This window comes from Ornithorhynchus anatinus, chromosome 2 (genome assembly GCF_004115215.2).
Source record: "Ornithorhynchus anatinus isolate Pmale09 chromosome 2, mOrnAna1.pri.v4, whole genome shotgun sequence".
Lineage (NCBI taxonomy): Eukaryota > Metazoa > Chordata > Mammalia > Monotremata > Ornithorhynchidae > Ornithorhynchus > Ornithorhynchus anatinus.
Window position 1 is genome coordinate 15,023,313 of NC_041729.1, and position 19,704 is coordinate 15,043,016.

Consider the following 19,704-nt stretch of genomic DNA (forward strand, 5'->3'; position numbering starts at 1 on the left):
TTTTCATTAGAGAACAGTCAAAGACAACAATACATATGGCACTCTAAGCCTTTTGAGTGATGCGAAGTTCTAGCTGCTACCCAATCTGGGTGAACCCCCACTTAAACACCAAATGGATTTAAAATGAAAAGAAAAGGCAACCCTTTATAGAAATGCCCTAAATAGATTCAACGGCATTTTCTTCATTTTCGCATTCATTCATTCAATTGTATTTATTGAGCGCTTACCATGTGCAGAGCACTGTACTAAGGGCTTGGAAAGTACAATTTGGCAACCGACAGTGACAATCTCTGCCCAACAACGGGCTCACAGTCTAGAAGGGGAGACAGATGACAAAACAAGTAATAATAATAATAATGTTGGTATTTGTTAAGCGCTTACTATGTGCAGAGCACTTTTCTAAGTGCTGGGGGAGATACAGGGTCATCAGGTTGTCCCATGTGAGGCTCACAGTTAATCCCCATTTTACAGATGAGGGAACTGAGGCACAGAGAAGTTAAGTGACTTGCCCACAGTCACACAGCTGACAAGTGGCAGAGCTGGGAGTCGAACCCACGACCTCTAACTCCAAAGCCCAGGCTCTTTCCACTGAGCCACGCCAGGCATCAATACCATTAAAATAGATAAACAGAATTATAGATATATACACATCATTAATAAAATGGAGTAATAAATATGTACCAATATACACAAGTGCTGTGGGGAGGGGAAGGGGGTAGAGCAGAGGGAGGGAGTAGGGGCAATGGGGAGGGGAACAGGAGCGGAGGAAAAGGGGGGCTCAGTCTGGGAAGGCCTCCTGGAGGAGGCGAACTCTCAGCAGCGCTTTGAAGAGGGGAAGAGAGTTAGTTTGGTGGATGTGAGGAGGGAGGGCATTCCGGGACAGCGGTGGGACGTGGGCCAGAGGTGGACGCTGGGACAGGCGAGAACGAGCACAGTGAGGAGGTGAGCGGCAGAGGAGCGGAGTGTGCGGGGTGGGCTGCAGAAGGAGAGATGGGAGGCTAGGTAGGAGGGGGCAAGGGGATGGACAGCTTTGAAGCCTAGAGTGAGGAGTTTTTCATTCATGGGAAGGTTGATAGGCAACCACTGGAAATTTTTGAGGAGGGGAGTGACATGCCCAGAGCGTTTCTATAGAAAGATAATCCGGGCAACAGAGTGAAGAATAGACTGAAGCGGGGAGAGACAGGAGGATGCCAGATCAGAAAGGAGGCTGATGCAGTAATCCAGTCGGGATATGATGAATGATTGTACTGAAGTGGTAGCGGTTTGGATGGAGAGGAAAGGGCGGATCTTGGAGATGCTGTGAAGGGGAGACCGGCAAACATGGTTTAAAATCAAACACCAAAGGCAGAGCTTCTTAACTCTTCCAAATGCTAAAAGTAATTTTTTCATTAATATTTCTGAGAATACATAAAATTCTAATTTGGGAAAATAAAAAACAGCTCAGCAGGGAAGATGCATACTTGTCCACTGATCATAGGTCTTCACTGGAATTGTCTGAAATACAATCACAGGAAATCAAAAGGGCTCCCCTTTCCTCTCCTCCAAAAAAGAGGGGGGGAAAAGTCACGAGGAAATCTAGAAAAGCTCTATATAAAACATGAACACATCTCTTCGAGTCAACGGCTTCCTGTGTGCGTGGGCCCGGGGAGACCCGTCAGCTGCATCGCTCCCATTCCAGACTGGCAAGCCCCAGCCACTCGGGAGACTGTTCCACGACTTACCGGGATGCCCTTGGTTTCCAGGATGAGGCTGGGGATGTGCCGGGCGGAGAGGCCCACGCGGATGGCATCCCTGATCCTCTTCACCAAATCCTGGCTGAACGTGTGGTCCAAGGCCATCTTCAGAAACAGGATCACCCGCTCCTCACCATCCTTGTTGTATTGGGGGACACAGAGACTGTCCACCACTTCTTCAAAAGCCTCCACTGGAACAGAAAATCCACACACAGAGCCCTTGAGTCCTCGGCTCAAGCACTGGGTTTTGCAATCCAGACGATTTCTTTTTGGTTTTTTTATGGTATCTGTCAAATGCTTACTATGTAACAGGCGATGTACTAGGCGCTGGAGTAGATTCAAGCTAATCGGGTTGGACACAGTCCCTGTCCCACATGGGGCTCGCAGCCTTAATCCCCATTTTACAGATGAGGAAACTGAGGCCCAGAAGTGAAGTGACTTGCCCGAGGTCACAAAGCAGACAAGCAGCAGAGCCGGGTTTGGAACTCAGGTCTTTCTGACTCCTAGGCCCGTGCTCTATCCACTAGGCAATGCTGCCTACCTGCCTACCTGATTACACTGTATCCACCCCAGAGCTTAGACACATGGTAGGCACTTGAGAAATGTCATAATTATTATTATAAATCCTTTAGTAGTAGCAGTAATAGCGTTTATTAAGCACTTATTATGTGTAGAGCACTGTTTTAGCACCCATCCTGCATGGTTAATAGAGGCAGTAAGGGAACCGGGAGTCAAACTCAAACCTGTCCGTGTTGCTCCTTAGATTATCACATAGCAGGCCAGGGACGGTATCTAACCCTTACCTATGTATACTTTCCTAGTACTTATTACAGTGACCCGCATGCAACAAAGGCAGAATAAATACTGTTACTACTATTAGGAGCAGCTCTTGTTAAAAAAAAAAAAAAAAGTGACCCATTGACCTGTTGTGTCCCAAAGGCTCACGGTTACTCCATAATATGGAATTTCAACCTTTGTAACTGGACCCACAAAGCCAATAAAATATTTTCATTACGCTATTTATTTTGTTAATGAAATGTACATCGCCTTGATTCCATTTATTTGCTATTGTTTTAATGAGACGTTCATCACCTTGATTCTATTTACTGCTATTGTTCTTGTCTGTCCGTCTCCCCCGATTAGACTGTAAGCCCGTCAAAGGGCAGGGACTGTCTCTATCTGTTACCGATTTGTACATTCCAAGCGCTTAATACAGTGCTCTGCACATAGTAAGTGCTCAATAAATACTATTGAATAAAACGGAAAATATGCCCCATTGTTGCTCCACCCATCCTCCTCGCTCCTGTTCCTTTTACTTTCTGCCCTTCAGAAGTATATTTTCCCAGCAAAGTCCCCTGCATGCAAAGATTTAATAAATACTATTTCTCCTACTACTACCAATGCTATGAGCAGCTCTGGTTTAAAAAAAAAAAAAAAAGGTACGGAGAAGGGGAGAGACTGAAATGATAGGGAAAAACAGGGTTGGGACATGATCTGAGAACTTGTTTCCCACGCTCTTCCTGCTTCCCGCTACTGGATAGTTAGTTGCTCGGCAAACATTCCATCTTTTCTCTGACAGCCATTCTGTACGAAGCACAATTCCTCCATGATGACTCCGTAAGTGCCTGAAGGGTAGACAGTAAGATGAACGGGAGCAAGGAAGGAAGGGTGAAGCAAGGGTGAAGATGGGGTCACTCATGGGTCCAGGTCCAAAGGTTAAAATTGCACATCATGGAGTAACAGCGAGAGCCTTTGGGCCACATGCAGGTCAACGAGTCACTCGCAAAGGTTCGTGACTCTTCCCTTCACTTCTGACCATTCGTATCGGCAGGCTCCAGCCCATAGCTCTGGAATACAATGCTCTGCACAGGGTAAGCGTTCAATAAATTGATCGACAGATTCTAAAAATGATATTGGGAGCACCATGGAGAGTTCTCTTCTGCCTCTCCTAATCTCAAATCCTTACCAATGATCCATGGCTTTCCCAGCCCCATTTTTAGAAATACTTCATTATTAATAATAATGGTATTTGTTAAGCGCTATGTGCCAAGCACTGTTCTAAGCACTGCAGTAGATACAGGGTAATCAGGTCCCATGTGGGGCTCACACTTTTAATCCCCATTTAATAGATGAGGTAACTGAGGCACAGTGAAGTTAAGTGACTAGCCCAAGGTCACACAGCAGACAAGTGGCAGAGCCGGGACTAGAACCCACGTCCTCTGACTCCCAAGCCCGTGCTCTTTCCACTTAGCCACGCTGTGGCTACCAGTTATGGTTAGCCACGGTATTTATTAATCTCTTACTCTGTGCTAAGTAGAAGCATAGATCGTACGATAATCAGACTCAGTTCCTGTCCCAGTTCAAGAGGGAGAGAGACCAAGTATCTTATTCCCATTCTACAGAAAGGAAAGTGAGGTCCACAGTGACTAAGCTATGTGTCCAAGGTTGCCAAGCAAACCACCGGGCAGAGTCTGGATGAGGATTCAGGTGCCCTGACTCTCAGCCCCAAGCTGTTTCCACTAGGCCTTACTGCCTCTCTAGGCCAGCTAGCCTCTCCTTTCTTCACGCCATCTCCAGGAAGCAAAAGTCGGGCTCAGCTTTGGGGATGTGATAGGCATCTGGAGGTGAGAGCCGACTGGGGGATTCCTCTCCAAGATCTCCCTTTAGGAGCACCCAAAACAGCCTCGTCTCCCAGGAGGAAAATTAACGGGGATGAGGAAAGAATGAAGGACTGTGAGTGAAGGACTTGTGGGTGGTGGGATTGGCCTGCCTCCACTCCAGACCATGGTGGGTTCTACACTGTTGCCAGGGTGGGAGGCGGGACCAGCTTCATTAACAGCATTTGGTTTCTAGCAGCAAAAGAAACAAGAATCAGCCAACACTGCAGCCCAGCTTTCAAATCTTCAACGCGACCCAGTCGGGCTCACGCTCATACTCTAGCGCCGAATGCAAGTGGGTCCCCGAGGACACCTTCTGACTTATTTACCACAAAAGAGATATTTAGACTGCTAACAACTCTTGATCAGCCAGGCTTGGAGAAGCTAAGCACCCAGAGACATACGCTAAAAGGGGAAGTTAATGTCCAAGGGCAGCACCAGTGCTTCTCGCTTGTTCAAGATGTAGGCCTTGCAAGTTTCCCTGTTTACTCTGAACTGAGACCGTCAGTGTTCCCAAAGCTTCACTAGAGAAACGATCCAGCCAATATTTTCCCAGTTCTCTCCAGAGACTTCCTAGGAAACTCGTTACCAAGGAGGTCCCTTGAAAAGTAGACCCCCAAAAAAAAGAATCAACCACGAACTCTATCCCACTATCACCATTTATGGAGGCCTTACTCCATGCACCGTACAAAGGACTCGGGAGAACGCAGTAGTTAGTAGACGTGATCCTTGCTAGGGACTCAATAAGTTTAAAGATTTGTACGTAAGTGTAAAAGAGGGTGGGAATCCCCAGTAGCTTAAGTGACGAAACATAATTTATCAAATGTTAGGATGAGCTGCATTAGGGGCAGTCTTTGGTGAGAGACGTGTGTTTTCAAAACATCCAGAAGTCCTGTTTAAAGTTGGTAAGGGAATGGTAGAGAAGGAAAGGAGAAACTATATTTTCTTTTTGTACCAGAATAAGAAGTGGATCTTAGACAGGGAGGGCCAAGTCCTCAGAGTTCTCAAGCTCATTGTGGGCAGGGAACTTGTTTACACCCTCTTTTATATTTTACTCTCTCAAGCGCTTACTACAGCGCTCTGCACCCAGTAAGCATTCAGTAAATACAGCTGATTGAAGAGGGGTCAAGGAACAGAGACAAAATCTTTCTTTTTTCTCCTTTGCTGGTGGAGTAAGGGGCCTCTTCCTTCAGCTCTCAGAAGCAGGTTCCACATGGTAAGATAATTATGCATATGGGAAGGTAGACCATAGAAATGGGAAGGGGGGAGGGCTGGTGACATATTTTAGGGTTTTCTGCTTTCAATTATCATTTGTGACATTAAATCCCTACTTGGATTTACTTTCTTGCACTCTTTTCTATTGAATCACTGCTTACGGTGCTATCTGTTGGCGGATGTGGAAACAGGATTTTACAACTCTTCGAAGAATTGTACAGTACTTTGCACATAGTAAGAGCTCAATAAATACCACTGATCAATTGATTCAAAAGACTCAGGCAGAGTTCTCTCTTGGATTTGGATTCGATTCCACATCTCTTTTATTCCTTTTGAATCCCTGGACTGGTGAAGGGCTCCTTTGGTTTCTCTTGCTAAGTACTTTAGCAAAGTGGCACCTTTTGTGGTCTCACAAAAATACTTGAATCTGAGACCAATGTCTAACATTATTGCCCAAGGACTGGTGACTTGCCCAAGATACCAAAGACAGAGTCTAATCCCAGAACATGGGAGATCACAGGTGTTGGCTCCCATTTCTGAGGGATTCGAAGGTTTTAAATTTGAACATATAAATGTGTTTGGTATTGAGATCTAAATCACCTGGCTGCTTAACTTTAGAATCCATTTGAAATATGAAAAACAGACATTTACGCTACGTCGTGTGATTTCATTTCATAATTTGCATGTAAAACTATGGGAAAATTAAGGGACAGTCTTCCCACAGTATGATTCTGTTCTGGTGAAACACAATCCAAAAGTAGGTTCAGTGTAGGGATGGAATGGTGTTCACGTGCAGCTGGCATCAGTGAATAATAATAATAATAATAATAATGGCATTTATTATGCGCTTACTACAAGTCAAGCACTGTTCTAAGCGCTGGAGTAGATACAAGCTAATCAGGTTGAAACCATCCCTGTCCTACATGGGGCTCACAGTCTAAATCCTATTTTACAGATGAGGCCCAGAGAAGTCAAGCGACTTGCTCAAGGCCACACAGAAGACAAGCGCAGGAGCCGAGAGTGGAATCCCTGTCCTTTACACTCCCAAGTCCATGCTCTATCCACTGGGCCATGCTGCTTCTCGGTGAAGGTGTTATACCTGCTCTCCCTACCTCTTACAGTGCGAACCCTGTGTGGGATGCCATTCCCATCGCTTGAACTCTCTTCTTTCCCACAGCAGTCAGAGCTCAGCTCTCTCCAAACTCAGAGCCCACCTAAAATCCCACCTCCTCCAACTGAGCTGTCCCAGATTAATTTCCCAGCACCCTGAGCCCTATCATCCCTTCATTCTTTTCTAGCACTTTATGAACTCATTTATACTATTTCTTAGCACTCAGGTACTCCATTAATTATATTGACCACTCAAGTGTAAGCTCCTTGCAGTTGGGGAACGTGTCATTTCATTATTCAAACCTTCCCATACAGTGCACCCCACCAAGTAAGGAAGCCACATGGCCTAGTGGCTAGAGCACTGGCCTGGGAGTCAGAAGGACCCGGGTTCTAGTCCCACCATTTGTGTCTTGTGTGACCTCGGGCAAGTCACTTCACATCTCTGTGCCTCAATTCCCTCATCTGTAAAATAGGGTTGAAGACTATGAGTCCCATATGGGTCAAGGACTGTGTTCAACCTTATTACCTTGTATCTACCCCAGCGCTTTGAACAGTTCTTGACCCATAGCAGGCATTTAACAAATACCATCATAATTATTATTAATACTACTACTATTAAGTGCTCAATAAATGTTAAATATTACAACTTTTTCTACTGCAGCTGATCTGATCATTATTATCAGACAACATTCCCCCTTGTTGAGAAGCAGTGTGGCTCAGTGGAAAGAGCACGGGCTCGGGAGTCACAGGTCATGGGTTCGAATCCTGGCTCCTCCACTTGTCAGCTGTGTGACTGTGGGCAAGTCACAACTTCTCTGTGCCTCAGTTAGCTCATCTGTAAAATGGGGATTAAGACTGTGAGCCCCATGTGGGACAACCTGCGTGGCTCAGTGGAAAGAGCACGGGCTTTGGAGTCAGAGTTCATGGGTTCGAATCCCGGCTCAGCCACTTGTCAGCTGTGTGACTTTGGGCAAGTCACTTAACTTCTCTGTGTCTCAGTTCCCTCATCTGTAAAATGGGGATTAAGACTGTGAGCCCCACGTGGGACAACCTGATTCCCCTGTGTCTACCCCAGCGCTTAGAACAGTGCTCGGCACATAGTAAGCGCTTAACAAATACCAACATTATTATTATTACCCCAGCGCTGAGAACAGTGCTCCGCACATAGTAAACGCTTAACAAACATCAGCATTATTATTTTTGTTATCGACAGAGCTCAGATTCCAGGTGTAGAAACACTGAGAATTAAAACGGAATGCATACCAATGTTATAGATTTCAGAACTGCCGAACCTGACTCCATTTGGGTTTAGTGTGCCATCGCTGGGAAAAAAAAAAGGAAAAATCATTTACAATTATTGACTCGTGAGCATGGAGCAATCAAGCTTCTTCAGATCCCACCATTCATAAACACTGGGCCAGCCACAAATTGCCACGCTCTCCTTTGAAACTAACATCCACAAAGTGCAGAGACTCAAATCTTTATATTTCTTCTCCATCAGTTTTTCCATCCATCACTTTTTCCCAGCTTTAAGTCCCAGCTGCTGCCCCGTGGGCACGAGGAACTTAGGTGGACAACTTGACCATGGCCAGTGCCATCTTCCAACATAATCTCCCAAAAGCTCAGTACAGTGCTCTGCACACAGTTAGCACTCAATACCACTGATTGATTGATTGGTAGAACATGCAGGTTTCCCCACTCTCCAAAGCTCCGGACTGTCCTTATGAGTGTCAGGAAACTAAGTCCTCCCTCACTGCTAAATCTAATATTGAGTACATTCCAAGCACTTAGTACAGTGCTCTGCACATAGTAAGCGTTCAATAAATACGATTGAATGAATAAATAACAGACTTCCTACGAGCTCCAGAAAGACCCCTAAATAAGAAAAGCCAACATCTTACCTTCGGCCGAGCATAAGGATTCCGCCAGTCTTGGGATTTATCTTGCAGTAGTCCCCATGGGCCCACACACCTGTCCAAAGGAGACAGAGTATGTAACTTTCTTCCCCTTGTTTGGTTTTCTTGTTCGTTTTCCGACGAGAGGAAATTCATGAAACCCCCAAAAGTTGCTTTCGGAGTATCTGCCCAGATCGGGGGGGGGGGGGGGGGGGAGGAGCGGGCACATAGAGGTGAGAATTCTCAGAGGAACACATATTCCTTTATATAATCTGAACATTCTAAGACCCTCCAGAAAAGCCTTTATTCCATGGAGATGGGTAACCCTACCACTGGGAGCCAGGCCAAGCAACAATGTCCTCTCGGTGCTTCCCGCTGAAGAATGCCACCTGTCCTCTAGAATCCCGCCAATGTATCTAAGCTTAGTTGGTAACTAGATATCCTAAAATCACCACCCACTCAGGCCATCATTAGCCCACCCCATCCCCAGCCCCCACTGAAGCGTTTTGGAAGAGTTTTCCTCCCTCACTTCCAAATAGGCTATGTGCTTCCTCTCCTGAGTATTCTGTTGGTGTTCTCGGATGGATTTCTCGTTCAAAAGGCTCTAAAGGAGCAAGAAGAAGGGGTTGCTGAGGAAGGGAAGAGAGCAAAAATTTTTAAGAGATTTTTTCCCTTCTGGCTGAGGTTCCCTTTCCCTAGCTGAACTTCCAAAAGATCGGGGTGAGCTGTCCATTAGGGAGCAGGGGAGGAGAGAGGCGGGGAAAGAGGATATTGTAAAGAAGGTGCTGCCTGGACTTCTTGCTGGCCACACATTACATGGGATGGGCGACTGCACCTTCACAGGCTGCCAACTGAGGAATTGGTATTCGGGAGACCACTGCTCTCCCCATCTTCAAAGCCTTTCTAAAAATCCCATCTCCTCCAAGAGGCCTTCCCTAATTAATACCATCTCCCCACCCTGCCAAAGACACCCCAGCACTTCTGCATCACCTAAGCACTTGAATTCGCTCCAGTTTTTCAGCCATCCCTCGGCCCCCACCCAGCACTTATGTACCTATCCATAGTTTATTTATAATAATGTCCATCTCCCCCTCTACACTGTAAGCTCGTTGTGGGCAGGGAACATGTCTACCAACTCTGCTATAATGTATTTTCCCAAGCGCTTGGTACAGTGCTCTGCACACAGTAAGCGCTCAGTAAATCGACTGACTGATACTAACCAACCACCTCCACCTGTCCCCTTATGTACATATCTTTAAACCCTGTTGCTGTCCCCTACCTGTAATTTATTTTATCGTCTTCCCTCCTGGACTGTAAACTACTTGAGAACAGAGATCATATCTACTAACTCTACTCTCCCGGTGCTTAGATTAGTGCTCTGCACAGAGTAACTGTTCACTATACATTACTGATTGACATTCAGCAATTACACATAAAATGTGTTGGTACAAAGCTCCCAGAAAGTCACAGCAAAAGAATCAAACCAACCTACTAGGGTTAGCATCCATCTGGGAGAAAGGAAAGGGATAAAAGTTCCAGTGCTCTCGGCTACTATTCTCTCCCACACCTAAATGTCCCTCACTCTCTCCCAAATACACGTGGGAAAAGTGCCATCTAATTGGCCTGCTGACTATCAGCTTACAAGACGGTCGGCTTCACATACTGGAGCCCCACACATTATTCATGGTTGTTATGAAATCCCGCTGCTCAGATTCCTATTGGTGGTGAAGCAAAGCTGAAAAGATGTAAGATCTAAGCAACCTGCTATTTGCTTTTGTTTCCTCCCCAAGTGAAAGAAATAAGACCATTCCATTTTGGTTTGCTTTTAAATAAAAGATTTTCACACTCAAAAAAATCAATTTCTGCACCGACAAATTACAGGCCAACTTTTAGCCTGAGGCAAATTTTACGGCACTCAGAAAAGCCAAACAACGAAAATGGAAGTTCTGAGAGATGCGGGGCTGGGTGGCAGAGCCTGTGACAGACTGCAATCCTTGCTGATTTCAGAATTTGGGTTGTTGGCATCACCCAGATGCATTATTGTCCATGTGTATTCAGGTCTCCCTTCTGTTCCGTGGGAAAGCTCTTGTTTTTCTGTTCTGTTTAGGGGACTGTACTATAATTACAAGGCCCAGGGAATGTGCAAGAAAAATGAAAATGAGAGTCCTTCACACACACAAAAAAATCATCAATTGGAAAACACCTCTCCCAAGAGCACCAATCTCTTGCAAAACAAAATTGATGATGCAAGAGAATACAACTTCAGTTTGCTTCAAATCAGTGTTATCTTTTCACATAGTCTAAAGAAAAGCCCCTGAGTTTGTAGGGGACAGAAATCAAATTAAAAATTTCAATTCCTCTATCAGAGTAGGGGGTTTCAACCATTCATTCAGTAGTATTTTCTGAGCGTTACTATGTGCAGAGCACTGTACTAAGTGCTTGAAATGTACAATTCGGCAACAGAGAGAGACAATCCCTGCCCAACAACGGGCTCGCAGTCTAAATGGGGGAGACACACAGCAAAGCAAAACAACATCATCACGATAAACAGAATCATGGAGATATATACCTCATTAACAAAATAAATAGGGCAATAAATAATATATACAAATAAGCACAGTGCTGAGGGGAAGGGGGAAGAGCAGAGGACGGGGGGGGGGAATGAGGAGGGGAGGAGGAGCAGAGGGAAAGGGGGGGGCTCAATCTGGGAAGGCCCCCTGGAGCAGGTGAGCTCTCAGTAGAGCTTTGAAGAGGGGAAGAGAGTTAGTTTGGCGGATGTGTCGGGGGAGGGCATTCCAGGACAGCGGTAGGACGTGGGCCAGGGGTCGACGGCGGGACAGGCGAGTGGGGGACCGTGAGGAGGTGAGCGGCTGAGGAGCGGAGTTTACGGGGTGGTTAGTAGAAAGAGAGAAGGGAGGTGAGGTAGGAGGGGGCAAGGTGATGGAGAGCTTTGAAGCCAAGGAGAGCTACCAACCACTTGCTTACACATGCCCCCCACCTTTCTCCTTCCCCCTCCCCACCCAACACGTTTGTAGTCTGAATTTTCATAATAAAGCAGTACCCCTAAAAACACAGCCCAGGAGACCAAGCCCAAATGTCAACACTTCTACTTGACTCGCCCGCTTTTCAAGAGATGACTATTATTATTCTTCAGGTCAGGATGACAGTTTCCCAACGACTCCCTTTTTGTGATTATTGTTGGATTAAGAACTCTGGCCAAGAGCTGGCTATGGGAAGAGATGACCAAAGATGTTTTCAGTTTTGAGACTGGCCTGAACTTCTATGACTCGATAAATAAGAAACATAATAACCACTTTTCATTCTCCCTCAAGTCATTGGCAATAACTTTATTGGTGTGACAAGGAGACGAGCCTTTCTATCACATATGCGCCTGAAAATAGTTTAACATCTCCTGTCCTTTTACAGTTCAACTTGCCCTTCCACACTCTCTGCTCCTCCGTATCCCTGCTCGTGCCATTCTGGGCTCCTTGAGCAAAGGCTGTTTATTTCTCAATGTGCTTCTGGCATCTGATCTAGTAAGACATGAGCAAAACAGCCTTCAAGCAGGAGTAATGTCGGAAAACCACCGGAGGTCAGAGCGATTAGGTTACAGATCTAGACAGTGAAGACGGAGGTCAAAACTATCATATCTAATCGGTATTTGAACCAACAACTTCTCAATTAATCTGAGGCTAGCTCAATTAGAACCCTCGCCCAAATTCGCAGACTGTGAGCTCGCTGTGAGCAGGGAATGTGTCTGATGTTATATTGTAGTCTCCCAAGCGCCTAATACAGTGCTTTGCATACAGTAAGTGCTCAATAAATACGATTATTGATAATAATATATATTGAGACACACACACATACAATATGTAACCAAACAATTGGACAAGCAATTGTCCAAAATGGCAAAATCCAATTTTGGTTCATTTATCCACCAAGGCGCTTATCCGAATTAGATATTGGGATCGAAGAGTCAGTACTTTATTGTTCAGCAGTATTCTTTACAATGTCGTTCACTCACTCTGTACATCCATTTCCCAATAAACACTCATTCTGCAGCTAGACCTGAGCCTGGGCGTTTCCCACAGACAATACATGGAGAAAAATCGGGGGCATCAATTGTTTGCAATTTTCTGATTCTCAACATGTGGCTTATGGGAAACTGAATTACCTTTTCAGAGACTGGAGAAAGCCCTTAGTATAAATAACTCTGGAACAGAAGGCTTGCTAAATTATGAATTATAGAGCAGCAATAACTTGACACTGCTTATGAAATAAAGTAAGAGGGACCCTGGAAGTGGAGCTTTAAATAATTGGACAGCCTCTTTGGTGCAAGGCACCGCTCAAAAAATTAAACGCCAGGATGTCGATCTGAGCGACTGAATAATGCACACAGCCGTAAACCACCGTTCCCCAAGAAAACCACTCTTTCGAGTTACGCCTTTGTAATGGCTGCCCGATGCTGTTTGACAAAAAGGAAAAAGAAAAAAAAAGCACCAGCACATTTCATTTCTCTCAAGATGGGAATAAACCCTGAAAGAGGAATGGCATGGAACCAGCCCACGTTGACAATCTGTCAGGGCCAGATCTGCTTAGCAGCAGCAGCACTGGGTAAGGACGGACTCTCGTCGTGGGGGGTGGCGGGGGGAAAGGAGGGAGGGAGGGGAAGGGTGGGGGTGGATCAAATTAAACTAAATCCAGATTACAGCTTCATTCCCAGGCTTCAGGCAGACCGTGCCAAGATATTTATCAAAAATTCATTACCTCCCCACCGGCAGAACGAAGGATGTGTCGGCAGAGTCACAGCCTGCTTACTTGGGGGGAGGGGGAAATAACATCAGAGTTTAAACCCCAGTTATGAATCACCCAGACAGGTTCTCAGCCTACCTGGATATTTAGAGAAATAAGCTTTCCTGTATTTGCTCCCATTTTCATCATTCCAGAAGTGGGTAGGTTGACAGGGCATTGGTTTAGTGCATACCAGCTCGCCGCTTTCTCCCCAGACCGGTTTTCCTGGTTTGAAGAGGATGGAGAAATAAGTTAGCATGTAAGTTTTTCACAGGCATTATTTCCACTGGGCTACTACGAAAAAGACATTAGAGGTCTCAGAGCAAACATAGCGAGAGGGATCTGGAGAGCGGTGAAAACTATGGGAATGAATCAGAGCGTCACAAGCACCCACTGTGATTAATTCATGAATCCCTAAAAAACCACTGCCTACACACTGCGGTTCCCAGGGGCTGTGGGGAGATCCAGGAGAGGGGTCTGTGGCCTTAGGCAAGCACATCAAAGCTAATTCTCGGCGTTTGTCTCTGTGGAACGCTGTAATCTGGGGAGGAGGAAGGTCAAGCTACCATACACTCCGTCAATGAATGCTTGTCACAGCCCCTAAAACATACCCTGGGCAGTGATGCTGTACACTAAGGCAGACGACTATTGGGAAAGTCCAGGAATATGGAAGTGGGAAAATACACGGGGCAAAAGGCTGTGGGGGGGGGGAGCTGAGGGAGAGAAGCAGCATGGCCTAGTGGAAAGTGCACTAAATTATGCTAAATTATTAATTATAGTCTGAGAACCTGGGTTCCGATCCCAGCTCTGCCAGTTGCTTGCTATGTAACCAAGGGCAAGTCACTTTACTTCTCTGTGCCTCCATTTCCCCAACTGTATATGGAGATTAAATACCCTTTCAGTCTCCTATTTAGACTGTGAGTCTCGTGTGGGACAGGGACTGTGTCCAACCTAATTAACTTGTACCTACTCCAGCAGTTAGAAAAGTGTTTGACACACGGAAAGGTCTTAAATACCATTTAAAAAAAAAAAGGGTCAGGAGGTTCTGGTCCAAGGGAGCCCTCACAGCCTGGGGCTCCTGAGCCGGCTTGGACCCGTAGAAACTTCACAACCAGAATTTGGTGCCTAGTCTCACGGCCTGCAGGTCACACGCTTTCTGTTTAGCCCGAGGGCCCTGACGAGAATCACCTTCCTCGTTCCAGGCCTCCACCGCCATGCCGAGGTTCCTGGCCTGGATCTCTCCTTTGTACACCGGGATCGCAACATTCTGACCCATAAAGCAGGAGATGATGTCAGTGCCACCTGTGGAGAAAAGGAGGGAGAAAATTCAGAATCATTTGGAGGGTTGATTGTTTTTTTCTGCAGTCATACAAAAAAAAAAAAAATGGGCCCTAGGAACGAAGAAGATGGCTTGAAAGTAGGATCCTTCCCGTAAGGAAAACCTTAGGAGCTCAGCTTGCCTGAACCGGAACCTCAAAGCTGGACCCATGACCCTGAGCATCTTTCCTGAACAGCATTTCTGTGAACCGAGTGTGGTCCTGTTGAAAGGCAGGGAGATGGGCAAGATGACCTTGCCCAGTCCCTTCCTGGCTGGGAACTCTGGGTTCTGAGGCTCTCAAAAAATACTCCTGATTGATTGACTGACTGACCGGTGGAGGTCTGGATCCAGGAACCCCCAAAAGCTAATAGCGGAGGAACATCAGCTTTGGTTTACATCCACTTGATTATGGGGAAAAATAGAGCCTCCACCAACAGTTAAGACCACAGAGTGAGGCGTGTCACACACACACACCTGCTAGGTTGAAAACAAACACTCATGGGCCTGAAAGCCAGAGGACCTGGGTTCTAAACCCGGCTCCATCACTTGTCTGCTGTGTGATCTTGGGCAAGTCACTTCACTGTGCCTCAGTTTCCTCAACTGTAAAATGGGGAGGCAATACCTGTTCTCCCTCCTACTTATACTGCGAGCCCAGTGTGGGACAGGGATTCTGTCCCACCTAATTAACTTCGATCTACCCCGGTGCTTAGGACAGTGCTTAACTCACAGGAGGTGCCTAACAAATACCATCAAGATTCACAGAGACTAATAATTCAGGATCACGTCTGAAATAGTTTCTGCCTCCGGTGCTTCCTAGCACGGCCGGCTTGTTGTCCCCTAAATCCAAATCGCCTCAGAGGAATCCCTTGTTTCAGCCTCTTGTGCAAAAGTCCAATGATTGCAAGGGTTCAGAGCCTTGGCTCCCAGCCCAAATGAACCGTCTTTCCAAACCAAGACCCTGGCTGTTTCCACGCAGCACGCCACTGAGTGAGTTGGCACGCGATGGTGACCATCGGGCCCGACTCTCCATATAGTCAAGCGATCCAACTGCTTGATTTACCCCCTGAGTGGATGGTTCCGTTTGCCTGCACGCAGCCCTCAGTGATCTGGAGAGTCTGGTTTCCAGATCACTGCCTGCTCTAGTCCAAAGTAATAAGAATAATAAGAATAATAATGGCAATTGTTAAGCACATCTATGTGCCAGGCACTGTACTAAGCCCTGGGGTGGATATTCTAGACTGTGAGCTCGTTGTGGGCAGGAATGCGTCTGTTAGTTGTTCTACGGTACTCACCCAAACGCTCAGTACAGTGCTTTGCACACAGTAAGTGCTCAATAAATGTGACTAAATGAATGAATGACTACAAGCAAATGGGGTTGGACACGGTCCCTATCCCTCACGGGGCTCACAGTCTTAATCCTCGTTTTACAGCTGAGGTAAACTGAGGCCCAGAAAAGTGAAGCGACTTGCCCCAAGTAACGCAGCAGACAAATGGCAGACCTGGGATTGGAATGCAGGTCCCTGTGACTCCCAGGCCCATGTTAATAATAATAATAATAATAATGTTGGTATTTGTTAAGCGCTTACTATGTGCCGAGCACTGTTCTAAGCGCTGGGGTAGACACAGGGGAATCAGGTCGTCCCACGTGGGGTTCACAGTCTTAATCCCCATTTTACAGATGAGGGAACTGAGGCCCAGAGAAGTTAAGTGACTTGCCCACAGTCACACAGCCGACAAGTGGCAGAGCTGGGATTCGAACTCATGAGCCCTGACTCCAAAGCCCGTGCTCTTTCCACTGTAGCCACTGGACCACGCTGCTTCTATTTAAGTACTAGAGGCAATCATGTGAGTAAATGGGGTAATAAAAAGAGAAGAGAGCCACAGTAGTAGCTTGGATTGCACACCATTTGTGTCCCCATCACCTTGAAGCCTGGATGTCAGGCAAGGCCCTCAGCCCCACACTCTGTTGCAGAAAGGAAGCTCAAGAGGCACCTTACAAAATTGGGCTTTTCCAGAATCTGGCCAGCTGCAAGAACAGAAGGAAACATCACACCATGGCTTAGTGGAAAGAGCACGGGCTGGGGAGTCAGAGGACGTGGATTCGAATCCCAGCTCTGCCATTTGTCTGCTCTGTGACCCTGGGCAAGCCACTTAACTTCTCTGTGCCTCAGTTACCTCATCTGTAAAATGGGGATTAAGACTGTGAGCCGTATGTGGAACAACCTGATTACCTTGTATCTTCCCCAGTGTTTGGAACAGTGCTTGGCACAAAGTAAATGCTTAACAAATGCATAATTATTATTATTATAAGCCCCCCCTAGTCATCGCCATTTCTGGGCAGGGGCCTCACCCTGGCTCAATCCTGAGTGCATCACTATGAGACAGAGCCTGCCCTGACCGGGAACAATAATAATAATAATAATATTGGTATTTGTTAAGCGCTTACTATGTGCAAAGCACTGTTCTAAGCGCTGGGGGAGATACAGGGTAATCAGATTGTCCCAAGTAAGGTTCACAGTTAATCCCCATTTTACAGATGAGGTAACTGAGGCACAGAGAAGTGAAGTGACTTGCCCACAGTCACACAGCTGACAGGTGGCAGAGCCGAGATTCGAACCCATGACCTCTGACTCCCAAGCCCGGGCTCTTTCCACTGAGCCACGCTGGAAACTCCTGCTTCTGTTTCACCGCAGAACCTCATCCTCTGGACCCTTCCCGTTCAGAGCGGCAAGAATCACCTGAGATGGATCCCAGGAGGACGCTGTTCTTGATATGCTTGTAGACATACTCGTAACTTTGGGCTTTCAGCGGGGACCCCGTTGACAGGATCGTGTGCAAGGTCTGAAGATTATTGGTTTCCGCTACAGCGAAGAACAACAGATAAATTGGAATATAAAAGTGTAAATGATATTCAAATTGGATTTTTAAAAAACCATTTTACTCCATTTCCTTGGTTGCAATATGAATCACAAAAGGTTTGGGAAGTGTATTTACCTGGTTTCAGGTTTCTCTCTTCTAACACAGCCAGCCACTTAGCACCTGTTCCAAGAATAGTGATCCTGGGAATGAGGAAAGGCATAGGCGGGGAGGAAGGGGGAGGAAAAAAAAGGAAAGTTTTTTTTAAGGAGTCTGCACATTGCAAATATGGAATCTTCCCATAGCTGGTGGTCTATTTCCAACTGAATCCTCACCACTGCTGTTTAACCTTCCCTTCTAGGTATTTCACGGAGCCTGGGCCGAGCTGACGGGCCTTCGTGTCCACTCAAGTCTCCATCTTTAAGCTTCACGATCGCTTGTTTCAAGGAACTTAATCCTCTACTCCCATTTTAACGCAACCTTACCTAGCCTGAACTGCCTCAGGGACTATTTCATTTCCAAAGGGAAAACATAAAGTCAGAGCCCCTCAAATTCTCATCTCATGCTCCATCATGGGATGGGCCACTGATGTGATGGATGCCTCCACTTAGGAAAAGCAGGTAGGAATACTTTTTTGTATATATATTTTTAGATATCTGTTATATATATATATAAAATACAGATACCATGCCCAAGCTCCTGTTTCTGCCAACGCTGGATGGAATTCCCCTTCATCCCCTAACATTTTAACTGGATGGGAGTTCTTTCAAAAATGACTTTTTTTCTTACAGCCCTCAAATGACAGCGTTCCCGCAGAAAAAAAAGCAAACCTCGGAAAGATAAATTTTGATGTATTTTCCTTTTAATGACGCTCTCCAGATTTTTTAAAATGCGGGTGTAAATGGGAAAATAAGCAGCAAAGCTTTCCTCCCAAGTCGACTAAATCTTTGAAATGCACAAGATAATGCTGATATCTGCCCAGAGACTACTCAGCATGAAGACAAATGATGTGCTTTTTGTTCATTAAAAATGTCACTCCTGGATTGGAAAGGCAACACAGCTGCCCTGCCTGGTGGGCCCGTGTCACAAATTCCGATCTTCAGGGAGAGCAAATAACTGACAAGACTTACATTTGAGGAATCAGATTTATAATCTTTACAAAACACAAAGCCACACTCTCTTGGTCCCAGTTGCTGTTTATAACAATTTCTGACAACGCGATCAGCTGTGGGGCAATTCAATGTGAGATTAGCCAAATTAGGGACCAAGCTGTTTTCATGAGCAAACTGCACCGTTGTTCTTGTTTTCGAAAAACAACTTGGTTGCTGCAATGCTGTTTTCCGTGCCGGCTTCTAGAGAAACATCTTAGGGAAAAACAGGCACTCAAACTACTCACATTAGACAACTGGATCCAGAAAGCAGAGTCAAATTCAAAAACAGAGGCATTCAAGCCGTGATGCCAGGAAACAAGTGCCTAATACAGAATTCTTTCGGTCCCAAGGAGGCACCAAATAAATACTGTCAACGAGGAAGTTTAGCGGTAACCTCCATGCCTTATTCGAAACTACCAGGGGCTTAATCCCACTGCCTTCTACCTGCGCTGTTTTCCCGTTTGGAACTAAATGACATTTACTGAGGCAATCAGTAAACGCCTGGAGAAACAGCACGAACTATTGGAAAGAGCATAGGCCTGGGAGTCAGAGGACCTGGATTTTAATTCCGGCTCCTTCCCTTACCTGTTGTGTGCCCTTGGACAAGTCAATTAACTTCTTGAGGCCCCGGTTTCCTCATCTTAAAATCTTCCTCATCTGTTCCCCCTCCTACTTAGGCTGTGAGCCCCGTGTGGGACAGGGACTTGTCTGATTTGATTATCTTGTCTCTTCCCAGAATTTAGTATAGTGCTTTGCATATTGCAAGTGCTTAATAAATACCACAACCTTTTTGTTTTACAATATGTTGACCTGGATATTTTGTAATCTACCCCGTGTGGAGTATAACGTTTGATACAGGGTAAGTGTTTTCAGTTTGTTTTTGCTTTTTATGGTATTCGCTGAGCACTTAGTATGTGTCAGGCACTGAACTAAGCAATGGGATAGATAGAGAAGCAGCGTGGCTCAGTGGAAAGAGCA

General features: G+C 46.0%; 1 protein-coding gene across 1 annotated transcript in view; it reads right to left on the minus strand.

Annotated features, from left to right (window-relative positions):
• AACS (acetoacetyl-CoA synthetase) overlaps nt 1-19,704 on the minus strand; it is a 91,039-nt gene that overhangs the window by 8,952 nt on the left and 62,383 nt on the right. The window contains exons 11-17 of the mRNA XM_029058055.2: nt 17,714-17,778; nt 17,458-17,580; nt 14,590-14,703; nt 13,501-13,626; nt 8,617-8,686; nt 7,979-8,037; nt 1,722-1,924 (exon numbers count right to left, since the gene is read on the minus strand). Coding sequence (XP_028913888.1) covers nt 1,722-1,924; nt 7,979-8,037; nt 8,617-8,686; nt 13,501-13,626; nt 14,590-14,703; nt 17,458-17,580; nt 17,714-17,778 — 760 coding nt within the window. The remainder of the gene's footprint in view (nt 1-1,721; nt 1,925-7,978; nt 8,038-8,616; nt 8,687-13,500; nt 13,627-14,589; nt 14,704-17,457; nt 17,581-17,713; nt 17,779-19,704) is intronic.